The 14,956-nt window shown below is 43.9% G+C and overlaps 1 protein-coding gene across 3 annotated transcripts in view; it reads left to right on the forward strand.

Moving 5' to 3' along the window:
- Nucleotides 1-94: 94 nt before the first annotated feature.
- Nucleotides 95-14,956, forward strand: part of ANO10 (anoctamin 10) — a 233,773-nt gene continuing 218,911 nt past the window's right edge. For 2 of the 3 annotated variants that reach the window (XM_034760861.1, XM_034760862.1), the window contains exons 1-2: nucleotides 95-253; nucleotides 4,138-4,290. In XM_034760861.1, the coding sequence (XP_034616752.1) occupies nucleotides 4,152-4,290 (139 nt within the window). In that variant the 5' untranslated portion in view covers nucleotides 95-253; nucleotides 4,138-4,151. The remainder of the gene's footprint in view (nucleotides 254-4,137; nucleotides 4,291-14,956) is intronic. The other variant, XM_034760863.1, reaches the window with a different exon arrangement.

Consider the following 14,956-nt stretch of genomic DNA (forward strand, 5'->3'; position numbering starts at 1 on the left):
CGCTTCTCCCTCCTAGTCCCGCCTCCTGGCGCGTGCTGCCCCAGCGGTCTCTCCTGAGCGCTCCTCCTAACCTAAGCCCCGCCTCGCGTCTCTTTGGGGACCGCCCTTTTGGCGTGAGCAGCCGCGCCCCTATCACCGGCGCGCGCTCCCTGTTGTTACGGCGGGTCTAACGCCCCCTCCCGTCACCCACAGCCGCTCTGCTCCCTCCTTCCCTCCCTCCCTTCCCTGCGGACGTGGAATAAAGAGTCAGCGGGTGAGTGCGAGCCCCCTGCTCTCCGCTAGTCCCTGCCGCCCCGGCGTGTCTGCGCCTCCCTCGCCCATCCCTGAGTGGCCCGGGGTCTGCTCACGGCTGGGACCCCAGAGAAGCTGGGCACTGGGGAGGGGGAAGGGGCTGAGGCGTCAGGGGTACAGGAGTCCTGGGGCGTTGGTAGTGGGTGGATTCTGCGCGTACACTTATTCTCGTCTAGGGCCCTGCAGAGTTGCACCGACTGTGCCTTCTCCTCTGTCCCTCTCAGAGCTGTGTGCGGGGTGGGGCAGGGCGGGACGGCCCGGATTGCATTTTGCAGATTTGCAAAGGAAGTAGATTATTAGTTGTTACCTACATTTAATGAGTATCAAATGTCTTCCTTTCGACGTGGGTCCCGTGGTTTTTCACATCATAGAATTGGTTTGTGCTCATTGGAATTTGAACGTGAGCAAGTGAATTAGACTGATTCTCGGATTTGCTAGTTTTTGTGATAACCAGAGCACTTTTTCCCCCCTCTATGCCTGAATCACTCACAGGTGTGTTGAAGTGTGAAAGATATACTTTAATGCCCTTCACAGCTGCCTTTTATCTGTGCAATGCTATCTTCTGAATTACAATACAATATTAATATTTAGATCATCGTTTCTCCTTGGAGCAAAAGTTACATCTCCTTGTTTGAAAACTGAGCATACTGATGGCACTTCATGAATAAAAACATGAAGCAGATAATGTGGACACAGTCCTTTCACTGGAAAACAAATACTGGTTTTTTTTGGCCTGAAAACCTTTCTATTCAACATATTCAATAAAATGTATTACATTAATAAAAATAATATTCTGTATTCTATATTTTCTTCAATTCCAAAGTATCATGAAAGAGTTGATTTATAACAGGGTCTGCATACTTTCTGTACGCTAACAGTAACAGCTAACCAGTAATTGCATTTCTACTTCTGTTACCTGTAGAGTGCTGCTATTTGTGATATGTTTTAATGGATGTGGCATGCCTTTCTGGGGCATATCAACTGTACTCCATACTACATTCTAGATGTACCCCTTGGACCATCAAGTAGTTGATAGAGGAAGGATGTTCATTATTTGTGTTGAGACTTGTGTGCCAGTTGCTGTACACACACCTTCTGCACACAAACTGAGTACAATTCTGCTTGGAAGGATGTAAGGGAGTTCCATATTTGTGTGTCCCTAGTTTCTTGATCAAATATGATGTTTTTTTTCCCCCTATGTTGTGCATCATCACAAATAGTAAAGGTTTTGCAGGCCAGGTTATACTCTGTGACATCTGTGTAACCCTATTGCTTCCAGATAACATCTTTGGTGACACTTGTGCCATCTCAAACAGGAGCAACTGACTGGAATTTATTCAATGGTTTTGTTAAAGCACAATATGGAATAGAACAGGGGTAGGCAACCTATGGCACGCATGCCAAAGGCGGCATGCAAGCTGATTTTCAGTGGCACTCCCACTGCCCAGGTCCTGGCCACCGGTCCAGGGGGCTCTGCATTTTAATTTAATTTTAAATGAAGCTTCTTAAACATTTTAAAAACCTTATTTACTTTACATACAACAATAGTTTAATTATATATTATAGACTTATAGAAAGAGACCACCTAAAAACGTTAATGTATTACTGGCACGCGAAACCTTAAATTAAAGTGAATAAATGAAGACTTGGCACACCATGTCTGAAAGGTTGCCGACCCCTGGAATAGAATCTTCCTAATTACTCAGTTCTGTAGTGCTAACAGGAGTAAGAAATCCTTTTTGTGACTAAAATGAGAAAATACAACTCTGAATACATAAAAGGAGCAGATCTTTGTGAATAAGAAGCTGCTATTTTTATGCAGGACACTTTTGGAGCAGAACTATATGTCTTTCAATAAAAGATACTGTCACCTAATAAAATTTACCATTTATCCAGTGCTAATCATATTGAAAGCTTTTTACAAACATTGACTAATTTTCACAACATCCCTTGGGGACAGACAAGTATTACCCCCATTTTAAAAATAGGAACACTGAGGCAGAGAGTTGAAGTAACTTGTCTAAAACAACACTGAGTTAGTCACAGAACCAAGATTAAAATTCCTGACTTCCAGTCCTATTTTCATTCTTCTAGATCAGTGGTTCTCAAACTTTTGTACTGGAGACCCCTTTCACATAGCAAGCCTCTGAGTGCGACCCCCTTATAAATAAAAAGCACTTTTGTATATGTTTAACACCATTATAAATGCTGGATGCAAAGCAGGGTTTGGGGTGGAGGCTGAGGACTTGTGACCCCATGTAATAACCTCGTAACCCCTGAGGGGTCCTGACTCACAGTTTGAGAACCCCTGTTCTAGATCATGCTGTTTGTACAGATTTACATCTAAAATGTAGATTTACATTTTTATGAACCTAGTATCATTCATAATATATTAACTTAAAATGTACATATTTTATTTCAGCATTGTGAACGCCAAATGCAACAGGATTGTGCTATGCATGAGAACTAGCAAGTGAAACTGACTTCAAACACAATTGAAACTGACCCGACTAATAAATGATAAATTAGATGTTTAAACATGATTTCAGTTTTAATATTTTAAAAAGATAGGGAAGAAATTATTGTTTAAATTGAGCTGTTTTGACTGTATCTCTATAATTTGTAGCCCTACCTATACTGGAAATACCCTTTCCTATATACTTCATGGAGAAATCCAGAGAAGCTATTGTGAAAAATGGACATTCTGCATAGGATTGATATAATCTTGTTGACTTTGAATGAGAGAGAGAGAAACAATACTTTCAGTCAAAGACAATGGATGAAATTCTGGCCCCATTCAAATCAGTAGCAAAACAAAATTTCCTCCAGTGAGATTATATCTAGTCTGTTGTTCTCTTGTACTGAGCAGGCAGATGACTGACCAATTTTTCTTTTGACAGTGACTCCTAAGTTGCTCTGTGAAGCATACAGAAAAAATATATATTTATTTTTGTAGCACATTTTATCCAAGTGCTTAAGGAATAATGTTAACATAAAACTTCAGTTCAAGTCAGTGAGACTACTCATGTAAAACTATGCACATGTTTAATTTTTTGCAACCTAACTTTAGGTTCCTGTCTGTGCCACTATCTTGCTGTCTCTTAATCACTGTGCCTTACTTTACCCATCTGTAAAATGGGAATACTATTTACCTACTTACCTAACAGAGGTGCTGTGAAGTTTTAATTAGTGTTTGTAAAGAAGGCTTGCAAAATTTTCATTAAAACTTATCACCTCAGGCTCCTAGTCTGTTTACCCACCCTTATCGAGATCATTAAAAATCAAGCGATGTTATTCATCACCTGTCTGTCAATTTTTTTTTCTCAATTGTCTAAGGGCAAAATATATTGTATTACAGAATAAATGCATTAGTGTTCTTTTTATTAACATTTTTAAATTCTCTGACAAATGTACAAAATTAACATTTTCAGGCTCTTATAACGTCTCTTCATTTAGTAACAATTGTCACTGATTTTACTCTGTTGGGGAAAGGGAGATGGCCTCGGCGTCCTCCTTTATTTTTCTCTTCCATTTATTTTGATTTTTTTTTTGGTGGTGAGGAAGCAATGTGCTATACATGGTGGCAACAGTCATCCTAGATAAAGAGAATGGGATATAGCTCAACCAAAGGCAGGCAACATTACGTTGGGTGACAACCAGTGGAGTTTATTCAAGTGCTGCGTAGCACTTCCCTCCAGCAGGCACTGAACGCGCTACCCACAGTATGCCTCCATTCACGTGCTAACTACAAACAAAGGGTAACTTATTGTAGCAAAGTTTCTTTTTCTGCAGAGTGTATCCTCTAATATTTTTAACATTGGCATGTTTGTTGTCTTTTGTATTTAGCAAGTTGTAAAAGGATGAAAGAAAGCTGGTCTGCATTCGACACGTTTGAACCTCATTTCAGGCCTCTGGTAATTATTGAGCTTGCAAAAGACACCAAAGAGGAAACCAAAGAATGGCTCACTCAAAGAATTGTGGACAAAAAGAAAAATGGAGGTGAATACAATGGTTCCTTTTCAGAGATTTTGAAATTGTATTGGTTGATGTAGTCTATTGTAAATAAATGTCTTGATGCTATAGTAAAATTAAAGTGACGTGTTGAGAAACAAGTTTAGCAATATATTTGATTTGCAGCAAAGGAAGAATAAACTTTTCTTAGTGCTTGTCCCTTTGTATATTCCACTCTAGGGGTGCATGTGCTTAGGTTAGAGGCTTTTTGGTAAGCAGTGTGTGTTTGTTTGGTCTGTGCATGTTCTCTGACTATCCCTGTGTCCCATACCCAAGGGAGAAAAAGTAGTGTGGGACCAACTGCTAATTCAGTTCCTTCTTTTCACCCTTGGCCTGACCTGGAGTGCTTTAGTGTCAGCAGCTTTACTTTAGCTTCTCATTCTTGTATATAGGACAGTTTAGATTAATTAGTAATTTATGGTTTTTAGTGTACTTGTCCATTGGTTATAGTTACGAGACTCAGGGGGAATTTATTTTTCCTCAGCATTCCGCCTACAACCTTGTATATTTGATTAGTGTCTGAGATATGATTATGCATAAGTCCCCCAGTTTTAAATATTGTATAGCTTGTGAGTTTTCCCAATTAATGGAGATCACACTGGTTGCCTCTAAATTTTGGGGGAATTGTACATCCCCCTCAAAGTGAGCATTTTGTAGGTTGTTCTTCAGGAGAATAAGGAATTCTAGGGAGACTAAACATTTTCCTTTTGGATCGTTCTGTGAGGGCTGCTTCAGCTTCTGTTCCCTTTGATGCTTGTACAAAATCCAGAAAAAACAAAGAGCGACCCTTCGAGCCCTGAATTAGTTAGCTCCAGGGTGCATGCAATTAAGACTTCATTGAAAGAATCTGGTAAGAAGAGCCATTGTAAAGTGTTTAAGGAAAATTTAAGCATCCTCCCAATGAAAAGAGGGATACATCTCCTCATAAATCCTCTTTAAAAAAATAGGTCAAAATTGCCTTTCTCCTCTAAGTCAAGCAAGACTCCACATCCTGGTACAGGTACAGATGTTGCTTTGAAGGAGCAGGGCACTGGCTTGATGTCAAAGGGCTCTGTAATTGTGCCTGGCACTGAGTCTTTTGGTATGGAGCTCCCCTTGGCACCCTCCCAGTGTGCACTGATTGCTTCCTCATCATTGGCACTGACTGTTTCTGCAGTATAGGGCAGGTTAGTACAGAGCACTACATTGATGGTGTCAAGTATGCCCCATGGTTATAATGCTCTCCAACCTTCAGTACTGATTTGATACACTGATTTGAGGGTTTCTAATGAACCCGAATACCCCTTATTATCTGGAGGCTTAAATTTCCCTCTGGTACTAGAATCAATGCCTTCCTTAGTACTGTTTTCCTTTCTGGTACTGACTGTAAGACAGGATCAGCCTCATACCACTCCTATCCCTGCTGATCCTTCTCTGGAGTCTGATGTATCATATCCATCACATAGCAAGAGTAGGGTTACCATATTTCAACAATCAAAAAAGAGGACGGGAGGAGCCCCGCCCTAGCCCCGCCCCTGCCCTAGCCCCGCCCCCGTCCTGTCCTAGCCCCGCCCCTGCCCCTTCCACTCCCTCCCACTTCCTGCCCCCTCAGAATCCCCAACCCTACCCCCCACTCCTTGTCCCCTCACTGCCCCCCAGGACTCCACCCCCTCCCTAAGCCTCCCTGCCTCTTGTCCCCTGACTGCCTCCTCCTGAGACCTTCCCCACATCCTAACTGGCCCCCTAGGTTCCTGTCCCCTGACTGCCCCAACCCTTATCCACACCCACATCCCCTGACAGCCCCCCCCCCCAGAACTCCTGACCCATCTAAACCCCTCTGCTCCCTGTCCCCTGACTGCCCCCTCCTGGGACCCCTGCTCCTAACTGCCCTCCAGAACCCCACTCCCTACCTAAGCCTCCCTGTTCCTTATCCCCTAACTGCCCCTTCCTAAGACCCCTCTCCCTAACTGCCCCCCAGGACCCTACCTCCTACCTGTACCCTGACTGCCCCAAACCTTATCCATCCAGAAAGCCTGCCCCGAACTCTCGACCCCCCCCCCCCCCCTTGTCCCCGGCCGCCCCCCCCCGGGACCCCTGCTCCTAACTGCCCTCCAGAACCCCATCCCCTACCTAAGCCTCCCTGTGCCTTGTCCCCTAACTGCCCCCTCCTGGGACCCACCCCCCACCTGTACTCTGCCCAAAACCTTACACCCCCAACCCCCAGACAGCCCCCCCCCCGAACTCCCTGACCCATCCAACCCCTCCCCCCTGCTCCCTGTCTCTTGATTCCCCCCCCCCCAGAACCTCCCTGCCGCTTCTCTGATCCCCTGCCCCCTTACTGTGCTGCTCGACAGCGGGGGAGGGCAGCAGCGTCGGAGCTCCAGACGGCGAAGGGCCGGCGATCTGTGAGTGCAGGGAGGGAGGGAGAGGAGGGGGGGTGTCAAGTTTCAGGAGGGAGGAGGGGGGAAGTGCAGCTCTGACTCTGGCTGTTGGAGCACCGGCTGCTTTGTAAGCCGTGCGCACGCTCTGCATGGGGGGAGGGAGGGAGGGAGGGGAAGTCCGGACATTGACAAATTCCCCCCGGACGCTATTTTTAACCCGAAAAAGCCGGACATGTCCGGGGGAATCCGGACGAATGGTAACCCTAAGCAAGAGTGACTCACCCACATACTCTCCTAGAGCTCATTCCCCAACTTTAAGCTCAGTTAGAGTGTCTAGGTTGTTCTGTCATTTAGAGATAGAGTTCCCATATGGCCCGAGAGCCTTCTCGCCACTCATACAATGACTTCCCAGGTACCCTTCCAGACAGTAAAGGAGAGAGACATCAGCCTGGTCCTATGAGTCTCCTGAGCAGATCTAACAAAAGGAAGAGCCCTCAAAAGAGCAAGATCAACCCTGTTGAGAAAGTTCAGTTTTCATAGTCCTCTGTGACTTTATCTGATTAAAGTATGACCATATAGATCATTGTTGCAACCTCTATTATATATCTTGTACAAAATGTGGCATGTAAGATGTCTATGAAAAGGTTATGATTTGCTGAATATGATTATGCTATATGTATGCATGTAGTTTTGTACTTAAAGTTATGAATATTGCCTCTATACCTGTATTTCAAATGTTTGCTCCTGGGGTAACGCCTGCAAGGTAGTTAGCCAGCACATCTTGGAGAGACTATTCAAATTAAGTGGCTCATCAAGAAACACTTGACTTGACAATGGACTATGGGAGACGCCCATCTACATGGAATGAGCTGTCCTGCAAACATGCTGTTTGAGGTAATGGCTTCTACTGTGTCTAAACCTTCATGCATGGACATGTGACTTGCCCATGTGACTCCAAACACTATCTTGTCACCTGTAATTTTCCACTAGCTGTGCTGAGGTTTTTGTTTAAAACAATAGGCTTCCCTCCACATGGCAGAAAATATAAAAGGCTCTGGAAATCCATCCATTTTGCCTCTATCCTGCTCCAGCCTCTGTACTATGAACTTATACTAATGGAAGCATTCTAACCAATGGACTGAGGACCTTCCAATGATTTGGAAACAGCCAGAGACTTGACTTAAGCCACCAGTTTATTCCATCACTGCTACAAGCCTAAACCAATTACTGTATGTACTTGATTCCTGTATGTATTTGCAATTTGCAATTACTGTATGTATTTGATTCCTTTAACCTATTTTAACTGTCACCTTTCTCTCTTTTTTTATGAATAAACCTTTAGATTTTAGATACTAAAGGATTTGCAACAGTGTGATTTTTTTGGGTAAGATCTAAGTTGTATATTGACCTGGATGTGTGGTTGGTCCTTTGGGATCAGAAGAACCTTTTATTTGATGAGATTGGTTTTAAGGAACCACTCATCTCTAAGTCTGGTGTTTTTGGTGGTAATACAAGGACTGGAATGCCTAAGGAAACTTCTTTTATGACTTTTTGTTAGCCAGTGTGGCGAAACAGAAGTTTATTTGTGTGGCTGGTTTGGTATGTCCTATGGGGGATTAGCCACCAGTCTTGGAGTGTATCTGCCCCATTTCTCAGCAGTTCATCCTGAATTAGGCATCCTCATTTGTGACCCACAGAGGCATAGTTATATCCTCTCTCCTTTTCTCCTGATGAGGCAGTGACACTGGCTTCACTTTCATGACCTGATGACTTTAAAAACTTTCAGGGGTAATGAAAAAAGTAGCAGCTTCACTTCAGATCCCTTTAGAGGAGGTTCAAGAGGCTCATAAATTATTGGATGTCCTTCACAACACTATGCCAGAGAGGATTGCTGTTCCTATTAATGAGGCTCTTTTGGACAAAAACTGTGACAGACTCCTGCAGCTGTTGCTCGGACTTCAAAAAAGACTGAAAAAAAATGTTTCTGTTAAAGGAGCCAGGTACTTGTACTCACACCCTGTACCTTGTAGTAGCGCAGTTAAAGAGGGGTGTTAGAATGGTGCTGTTTATTCAACCCCCTCTGATGATTCAAAATGTTTAGGCCTATTTGAGATGGAAAAACGGTTCTGCAAGTTTGCAGTTCCATATATCTAATAACCAAGCTCATATGGCAAATGATGACGATCTCAATTATAATACATTCATGGATTTTATTGACAAGTTGTTGCAGGAGCATAGGAAACAATTTTAATTACTAACAGCGTAAAGATAATTAATGGCAAGATCCTCATTACAAGCATCATTAGACCCTGCAGATACAGCTTCATGCTCTGTGGCAACTTCCACTGTAATGAGTTGTTTGTCCTGGCTCCAATCTTCAGGCATTCCAAGAGAAGTCCAGGCCAAAGTGGAGGACCTTCCATATGAGGGCCTTAATCTTTTCAGTGAGAGAATGGAAGAGTCTCTCCACACTTTTAAAGACTTCTAGGCCACTTGATGTTCCCTAAGTATTTACAGCCCTGCAATGAAAAGAATACGCAGTGAGCCTCAATCTTACCCAAGACCGAGGTTAACTCCACCCTCTTTTTATGCACAGCATCCTAGGAAATGTCAAAAGATGCAAAAGAGAAGACCACCTGATGCTTCTACTTTCTCATCACAGTGGTCACCAGCAAGCATCCCTTTTTATGGGATTGTCAAGAGGTTCAGAATGACCATCCCTCCAGATTTTACTCCCCCATTCTTCCCTGATTTCCTTCGTAAATTTTCTTTCCCATTTTCAGAGAGTATGGAATGCTATTTCATCAGACAAATGGGTATTAGCAATTATTACAACTGGCTATGTGATTCAGTTTCACACTGTATCCATCCCCACCCACCTTCCTTGTCCCTTTTCAAGGATCTCTCTCATGAGAAGATTCTCATCCAGAACATGGATTCTCTCCTTCAACTGGGCACAATAGAACCTCTTCCTCCTCAATATGGAGGGGAAAGGTTTTTATCCCCAATATATTTCTTTATACCCAAGAAAAAAAGGAGATGAGAAGCTGATCCTGGATTTCAGAATGCTCAACACTTTCATTTGCCATTTGAGATTCAGGATGGTTACCCTGGCCTTTACTATATAGTTGCTGTATCTGGGAGATAGGTTTGTTGTTCTTGACCTCAAGGATGTTTATTTCCACATAAGATATTCCTGTGATTAGTGGTCAGTCCAAATCACTATCAATACAGGATTCTTCCCTTTGGTCTGTCAGTGGCACCAAGGGTATTTATGACATTGTTAGCAGTGGTAGCGTATGCCTATGACAACAAATTATAGTGGTCTATCTATATCTGGTCCACTGGCTAGTCAAAGGAATGTCCTAGCAAGATGTTCAAAATTCCATGAGAATGGTTCAACTCTTCCAGACGCTTGATCATAGGTTAAATTAAGAAAAGTTTGATACTAATACAGTATACAGGATTTTATTGGAGAAAAACTGAATTCCTGGACAGCCAAAGTGTACTTACCTCAAGATGTTCCTGGTTATGTCTAGTCTGATAAATCAGCCTAAAGTGAGCTGTTGAATAACAGTAAGATCTTGTCTCTGTCTACTGGGTCACATGGCCTTTTGCACTTTTGTGATGCAGCATGCCAAACTACATCTCCACTGTATGCAAGTTGGGTTGAAGACGGCATACACCCTGATCATACAAAGTCTGGACATACTTGTGTAAATTCCACAGAACATCCTCTGCATCCTTGATTGGTGGAAAGATGGCTTTCCCTCTTCCAATAGGAACAATAGTGATAGATGCATCCTTACTGGTTTGGGAAGTTCATCTGGGTGGTCATTTAGCTTAGGGAAAATGGACTCCAGAAGAATCTTTTAGGGTGGTAGCCGTGTTAGTCTGTATCAGCAAAAAGAACGAGGAGTACTTGTGGCACCTTAGAGACTAACAAATTTACTTGGGCATATACTTTCGTGAGCTAAAACTCACTTCATCGGATGCATGCAGTGGAAAATACAGTAGGAAGGTGTGTGTATATATACACAGAGAACATGAAAAAATGGGTGTTGCCATACCAACTCTAATGAGACTAATCAATTAAGATGGGCTATTAGCAGCAGAAGAAAAAAACTTTTGTAGTGATAATCAGGATGGCTCATTTCAAACAGTTGACAAGAAGGTGTGAGTAACAGCATGGGGAAATAGTTTTTACTTTGTGTAATGACCCATCCACTCCCAGTCTTTATTCAAGCCTAATTTAATAGTGTCCAGTTTGCAAATTAATTCCAGTTTCTGCAGTTTCTCACCAGAGTCTGTTTTTGAAGTTTTTTTGTGGGAGAATTGCGACTTTGAGGTCTGTAATTGAGTGACCAGGGAGGTTGAAGTGTTTTCTGGCTGATTTTTGAATGTTATAATTCTTGACGTCTGATTTGTGTCCATTTATTCTTTTGCGTAGAGACTGTCTGGTTTGGCCAATGTACATGGCAGAGGGGCATTGATGGCATATATCACATTGGTAGATGTGCACGTGAACGAGCTCTGATGGTGTGGCTGATGAGATTAGGTCCTATGATGGTGTCCCTTGAGTAGATATGTAGACAGAGTTGGCAACGGGCTTTGTTGCAAGGATAGGTTCCTGGGTTAGTGTTTTTGTTGTGTGGGGTGTGTGTGTGTGTGTGGTTGCTGGTGAATATTTGCTTCAGGTTGGGGGGCTGTCTGTAAGCGAGGAGTGGCCTGTCTCCCAAGATCTGTGAGAGTGAGGGATTGTCCTTCAGGATAGGTTGTAGATCCTTGATGATGTGCTGGAGAGGTTTTAGTTGGGAGCTGAAGGTGACAGCTAGTGGCGTTCTGTTACTTTCTTTGTTGGGCCTGTCCTGGAGTAGGTGACTTCTGGGTATTCTTCTGGCTCTGTCAATCTGTTTCTTCATTTCAGCAGGTGGGTATTGTAGTTGTAAGAATGCTTAATAGAGATCTTATAGGTGTTTGTCTGAGGGATTGGAGCAAATGCGGTTGTTTCTTATAGCTTGGCTGTAGACAATGGATCTTGTGGTCTGGATGAAAGCTGGAGGCATGTAGGCAAGTATAGTGGTCAGTAGGTTTCCGGTATAGGATGGTATTTATGTGACCATTGTTTATTAGCACTGTAGTGTCCAGGAAGTGGATCTCTTGTGTGGATTGGTCCAGGCTGAGGGTGATGGTGGGATGGAAATTGTTACAATCATGGTGGAATTCCTCAAGGGCTTCTTTTCCATGGGTCCAGATGATGAAGATGTCATCAATATAGCACAAGTAGAGTAGGGGCGTTAAGGGACGAGAGCTGAGGAAACGTTGTTCTAAGTCAGCCATAAAAATGTTGGCATACTGTGGAGCCATGTGGGTACCCCTAGCAGTGCCGCTGACTTGAAGGTATACATTGTCCCCAAATGTGAAATAGTTGTGGGTGAGGACAAAGTTCAGCCACCAGGTTTGCCGTGACATTATTGGGGATATTCTTCCTGATGGCTTGTAGTCCATCTTTGTGTGGAATGTTGGTGTAGAGGGCTTCTACATCCATAGTGGTCAGGATGGTGTTTTCTGGAAGATCACCAATGGATTGTTGTTTCCTCAGGAAGTCAGTGGTGTCTCAAAGATAGGTAGGAGTGCTGGTAGCGTAGGGCCTGAGGAGAGAGTCTACATAGCCAGACAGTCTTGCTGTCAGGGTGCCAATGCCTGAGATGATGGGGCATTCAGGATTTCCAGGCTTAGGGATCTTGCGAAGCAGATAGAATACCCCTGGTTGGGGTTCTCGGGGTGTGTCTGTGCAGATTTGTTCCTGTGCTTTTTCAGGGAGTTTCTTGAGCAAATGGTGTAGTTTCTTTTGGTAACCCTCAGTGGGTCAGAGGGTGATGGCCGGGAGCTGAGAGCCATGTAAAATGCATTTCTTGCTGGTAATTCATGAGTCTGTTCAGATTATGTCAAGATAATACAACTGCAGATTTTTACATAAACAAGCAGGGTGGAGTGAGATCATTCCTTGTGTGTTGCAGAGACAGTAAAGTTATGGAACTGGTGCAAACTAAATTGCAGCAGTCTGTTAACGGTTCTCCAGAACACATTAGCAGGCAATCTCAACATGCACTTCTCCATGAATGGGAAATCCACAAATTGGTGATTTGGTTCGTTTTCCACCAGAAGGGCCAGCAGCAGGGGAATGTTTAGAATAGATAAGAACAAGAGATGTTGGATATTTTGTGCCAGAGGAGGTCAAAGCCCAGGTTCCCTGGCAGATGCATTCCTAATCCCGTATTCACATATGCCTATCCTCCAATTCCATTGCTTCTGAGGGTGTTAAGGAAAATCAGACAAGACAAGGCAAAGATTATAAACTTCTATATGGCTGAGGCAATACTGTTCCCCACAACTTTTTCACTTGTCCATTTGCCCTCCAATCTGATTTAGGGTGACCAGATCACCACACTAAAATGTCGGGACACATTGGGGTGCCATCAGCCCCGCCCACAGTCCATCCCTGCTCCTCCCAGGCTCTGCTCCCACTCTGCCCCAGGTCCTGCCCCTTCCCCGCTCGGCCCCTCCACTGCGGCCTTCCTCATCCCCCAGCCTGCCGTTGGCTTGCTGCGTCCCTCCTCGGACTCCCACCCACTGCTTGCCCACCGACCGCTCGCCTCTTACCCCACCCCTGCCCTGCCTCTTCTCCGCCTCCTCCCCTGAGTGCGCCGGGTGCCCGCTCCTCCCTCCTGGAAAGCACTAAGCGCTGGCAAACAGCTGGTAGGTGGCAGGAAGCACGGGGGAGGGGGGCGGAGCGGGGACGTGGCACGCTGGGAGGGGGGGAGAAGGAGGCGAGGAGTGGGGGAGCTTGGCTGCAATTTTTCTCCGTGGGTGCTCCAACCCTGGAGTCAGCCATAAAAATGTTGGCATACTGTCGGCACCTCCCTCCCGCTCGCCTCCTTACCTGAATATCAGGACAAATGGCATCCCGATTGTACATTGATTGGGATGCGGGACAAAGGATTAAATATCAGGACAGTCCCGATTTTATCAGGACACCCTAATCTGATTGCTTCTCATGCTGGATCTTGTGTCTCAGAGTGAGGGAATGACCCATCATTCTGATCTGTCCTCCTGCCATTTAACTGCTTGGTTTTTGAATAGATGTCAGAGCTAGAAAAATCATGTTCTTCAGAGGTGCAAACCATCCTGAGCAGCAGTGGAAAAGATTCTACAAGAAAAGTGTACTGTGCAAAATAAAACAGATTTGCCATCTGGTGTGAGCAATATAAATTGGCACCTCCAGAGTCTCAGATACCTGACATTGTAGACTGTATCTTTTAGCAGAAGACCTCAAGTCTTTCACTCAGCTCTCTGAGGGTACATCTAGCAGCTATTAGTGCCTTCCCCCTCACCTTGGATAGCTCTCCAGTATTTTTCTACCTTTCCACATCTAGGTTCTTGAGAGGTTTAATGAAAATATTTCCACCTGTAGTAGAATCTACCCTAATATGGGATCTTAATGTTGTTTTGGCAGGTCTGTATGAACCCTTGGCTTCATGTTTTTTTCTATATCTGTCCGTGAAAACCTTTTTTTAACAATAACATCTGTGAGAAGAGGTGGGAGAGTCAGAATCTCTCATGGCTGATCTCCCCCCACCCCCAGTCCCACAGTCTTTTACTGGGACAAAGTTTCTCTTACACAAAATAATGTCCAAATTCCACCTGAATTGGATTACACATTTTACTGGAATTTTATCCACCCCCCCCCCATTCATTTTGATGAAGTCAGGTTACATACTTTAGATTGGCGCTAACCTACTTCCGAAGAATGAAATCATTCTCTAGGTCCCCAAAATTATTCATTTTGTTTGCTGAAAGAATGAAAGGAGTTCAGATATCCACACAGAATTGGCAAAGTGGATTTTGCACTTGATTTTAGACTGCTAAACTTCACTGTAGAGCTAAGACGGATAAAATGGTTGTTGGTAGCATAGTGGGTCATTGAAGAGAGAGGTTAGGGAACAGTAAGAATCTGAAGAAGAATGAGACATGGAGGAAGAAAGTATTAGAATGTTAGGTAAGGTTTGCAACTTGATTGTGCTATGAATTAGCTAAATTAGTTCCTCCAACCAGCGTTAATGCTCATTGAATAAGGGCTCAAATGACTGCGGTTACCTCTCTGAAAAATGTTGTCTGTAAGGCTGCCACATGGAGTTCAATACATGCCTTTACAAGACACTATGCTTTGATGTAGGCATCTTCATCAGACATCAGTTTTGTGGAGTAGTTGTTCATTTTGGCTTAAACAGGAC

The sequence above is a fragment of the Trachemys scripta genome, chromosome 2 (assembly GCF_013100865.1).
Source record: "Trachemys scripta elegans isolate TJP31775 chromosome 2, CAS_Tse_1.0, whole genome shotgun sequence".
In the NCBI taxonomy this organism is placed as follows: Eukaryota; Metazoa; Chordata; order Testudines; family Emydidae; genus Trachemys; species Trachemys scripta.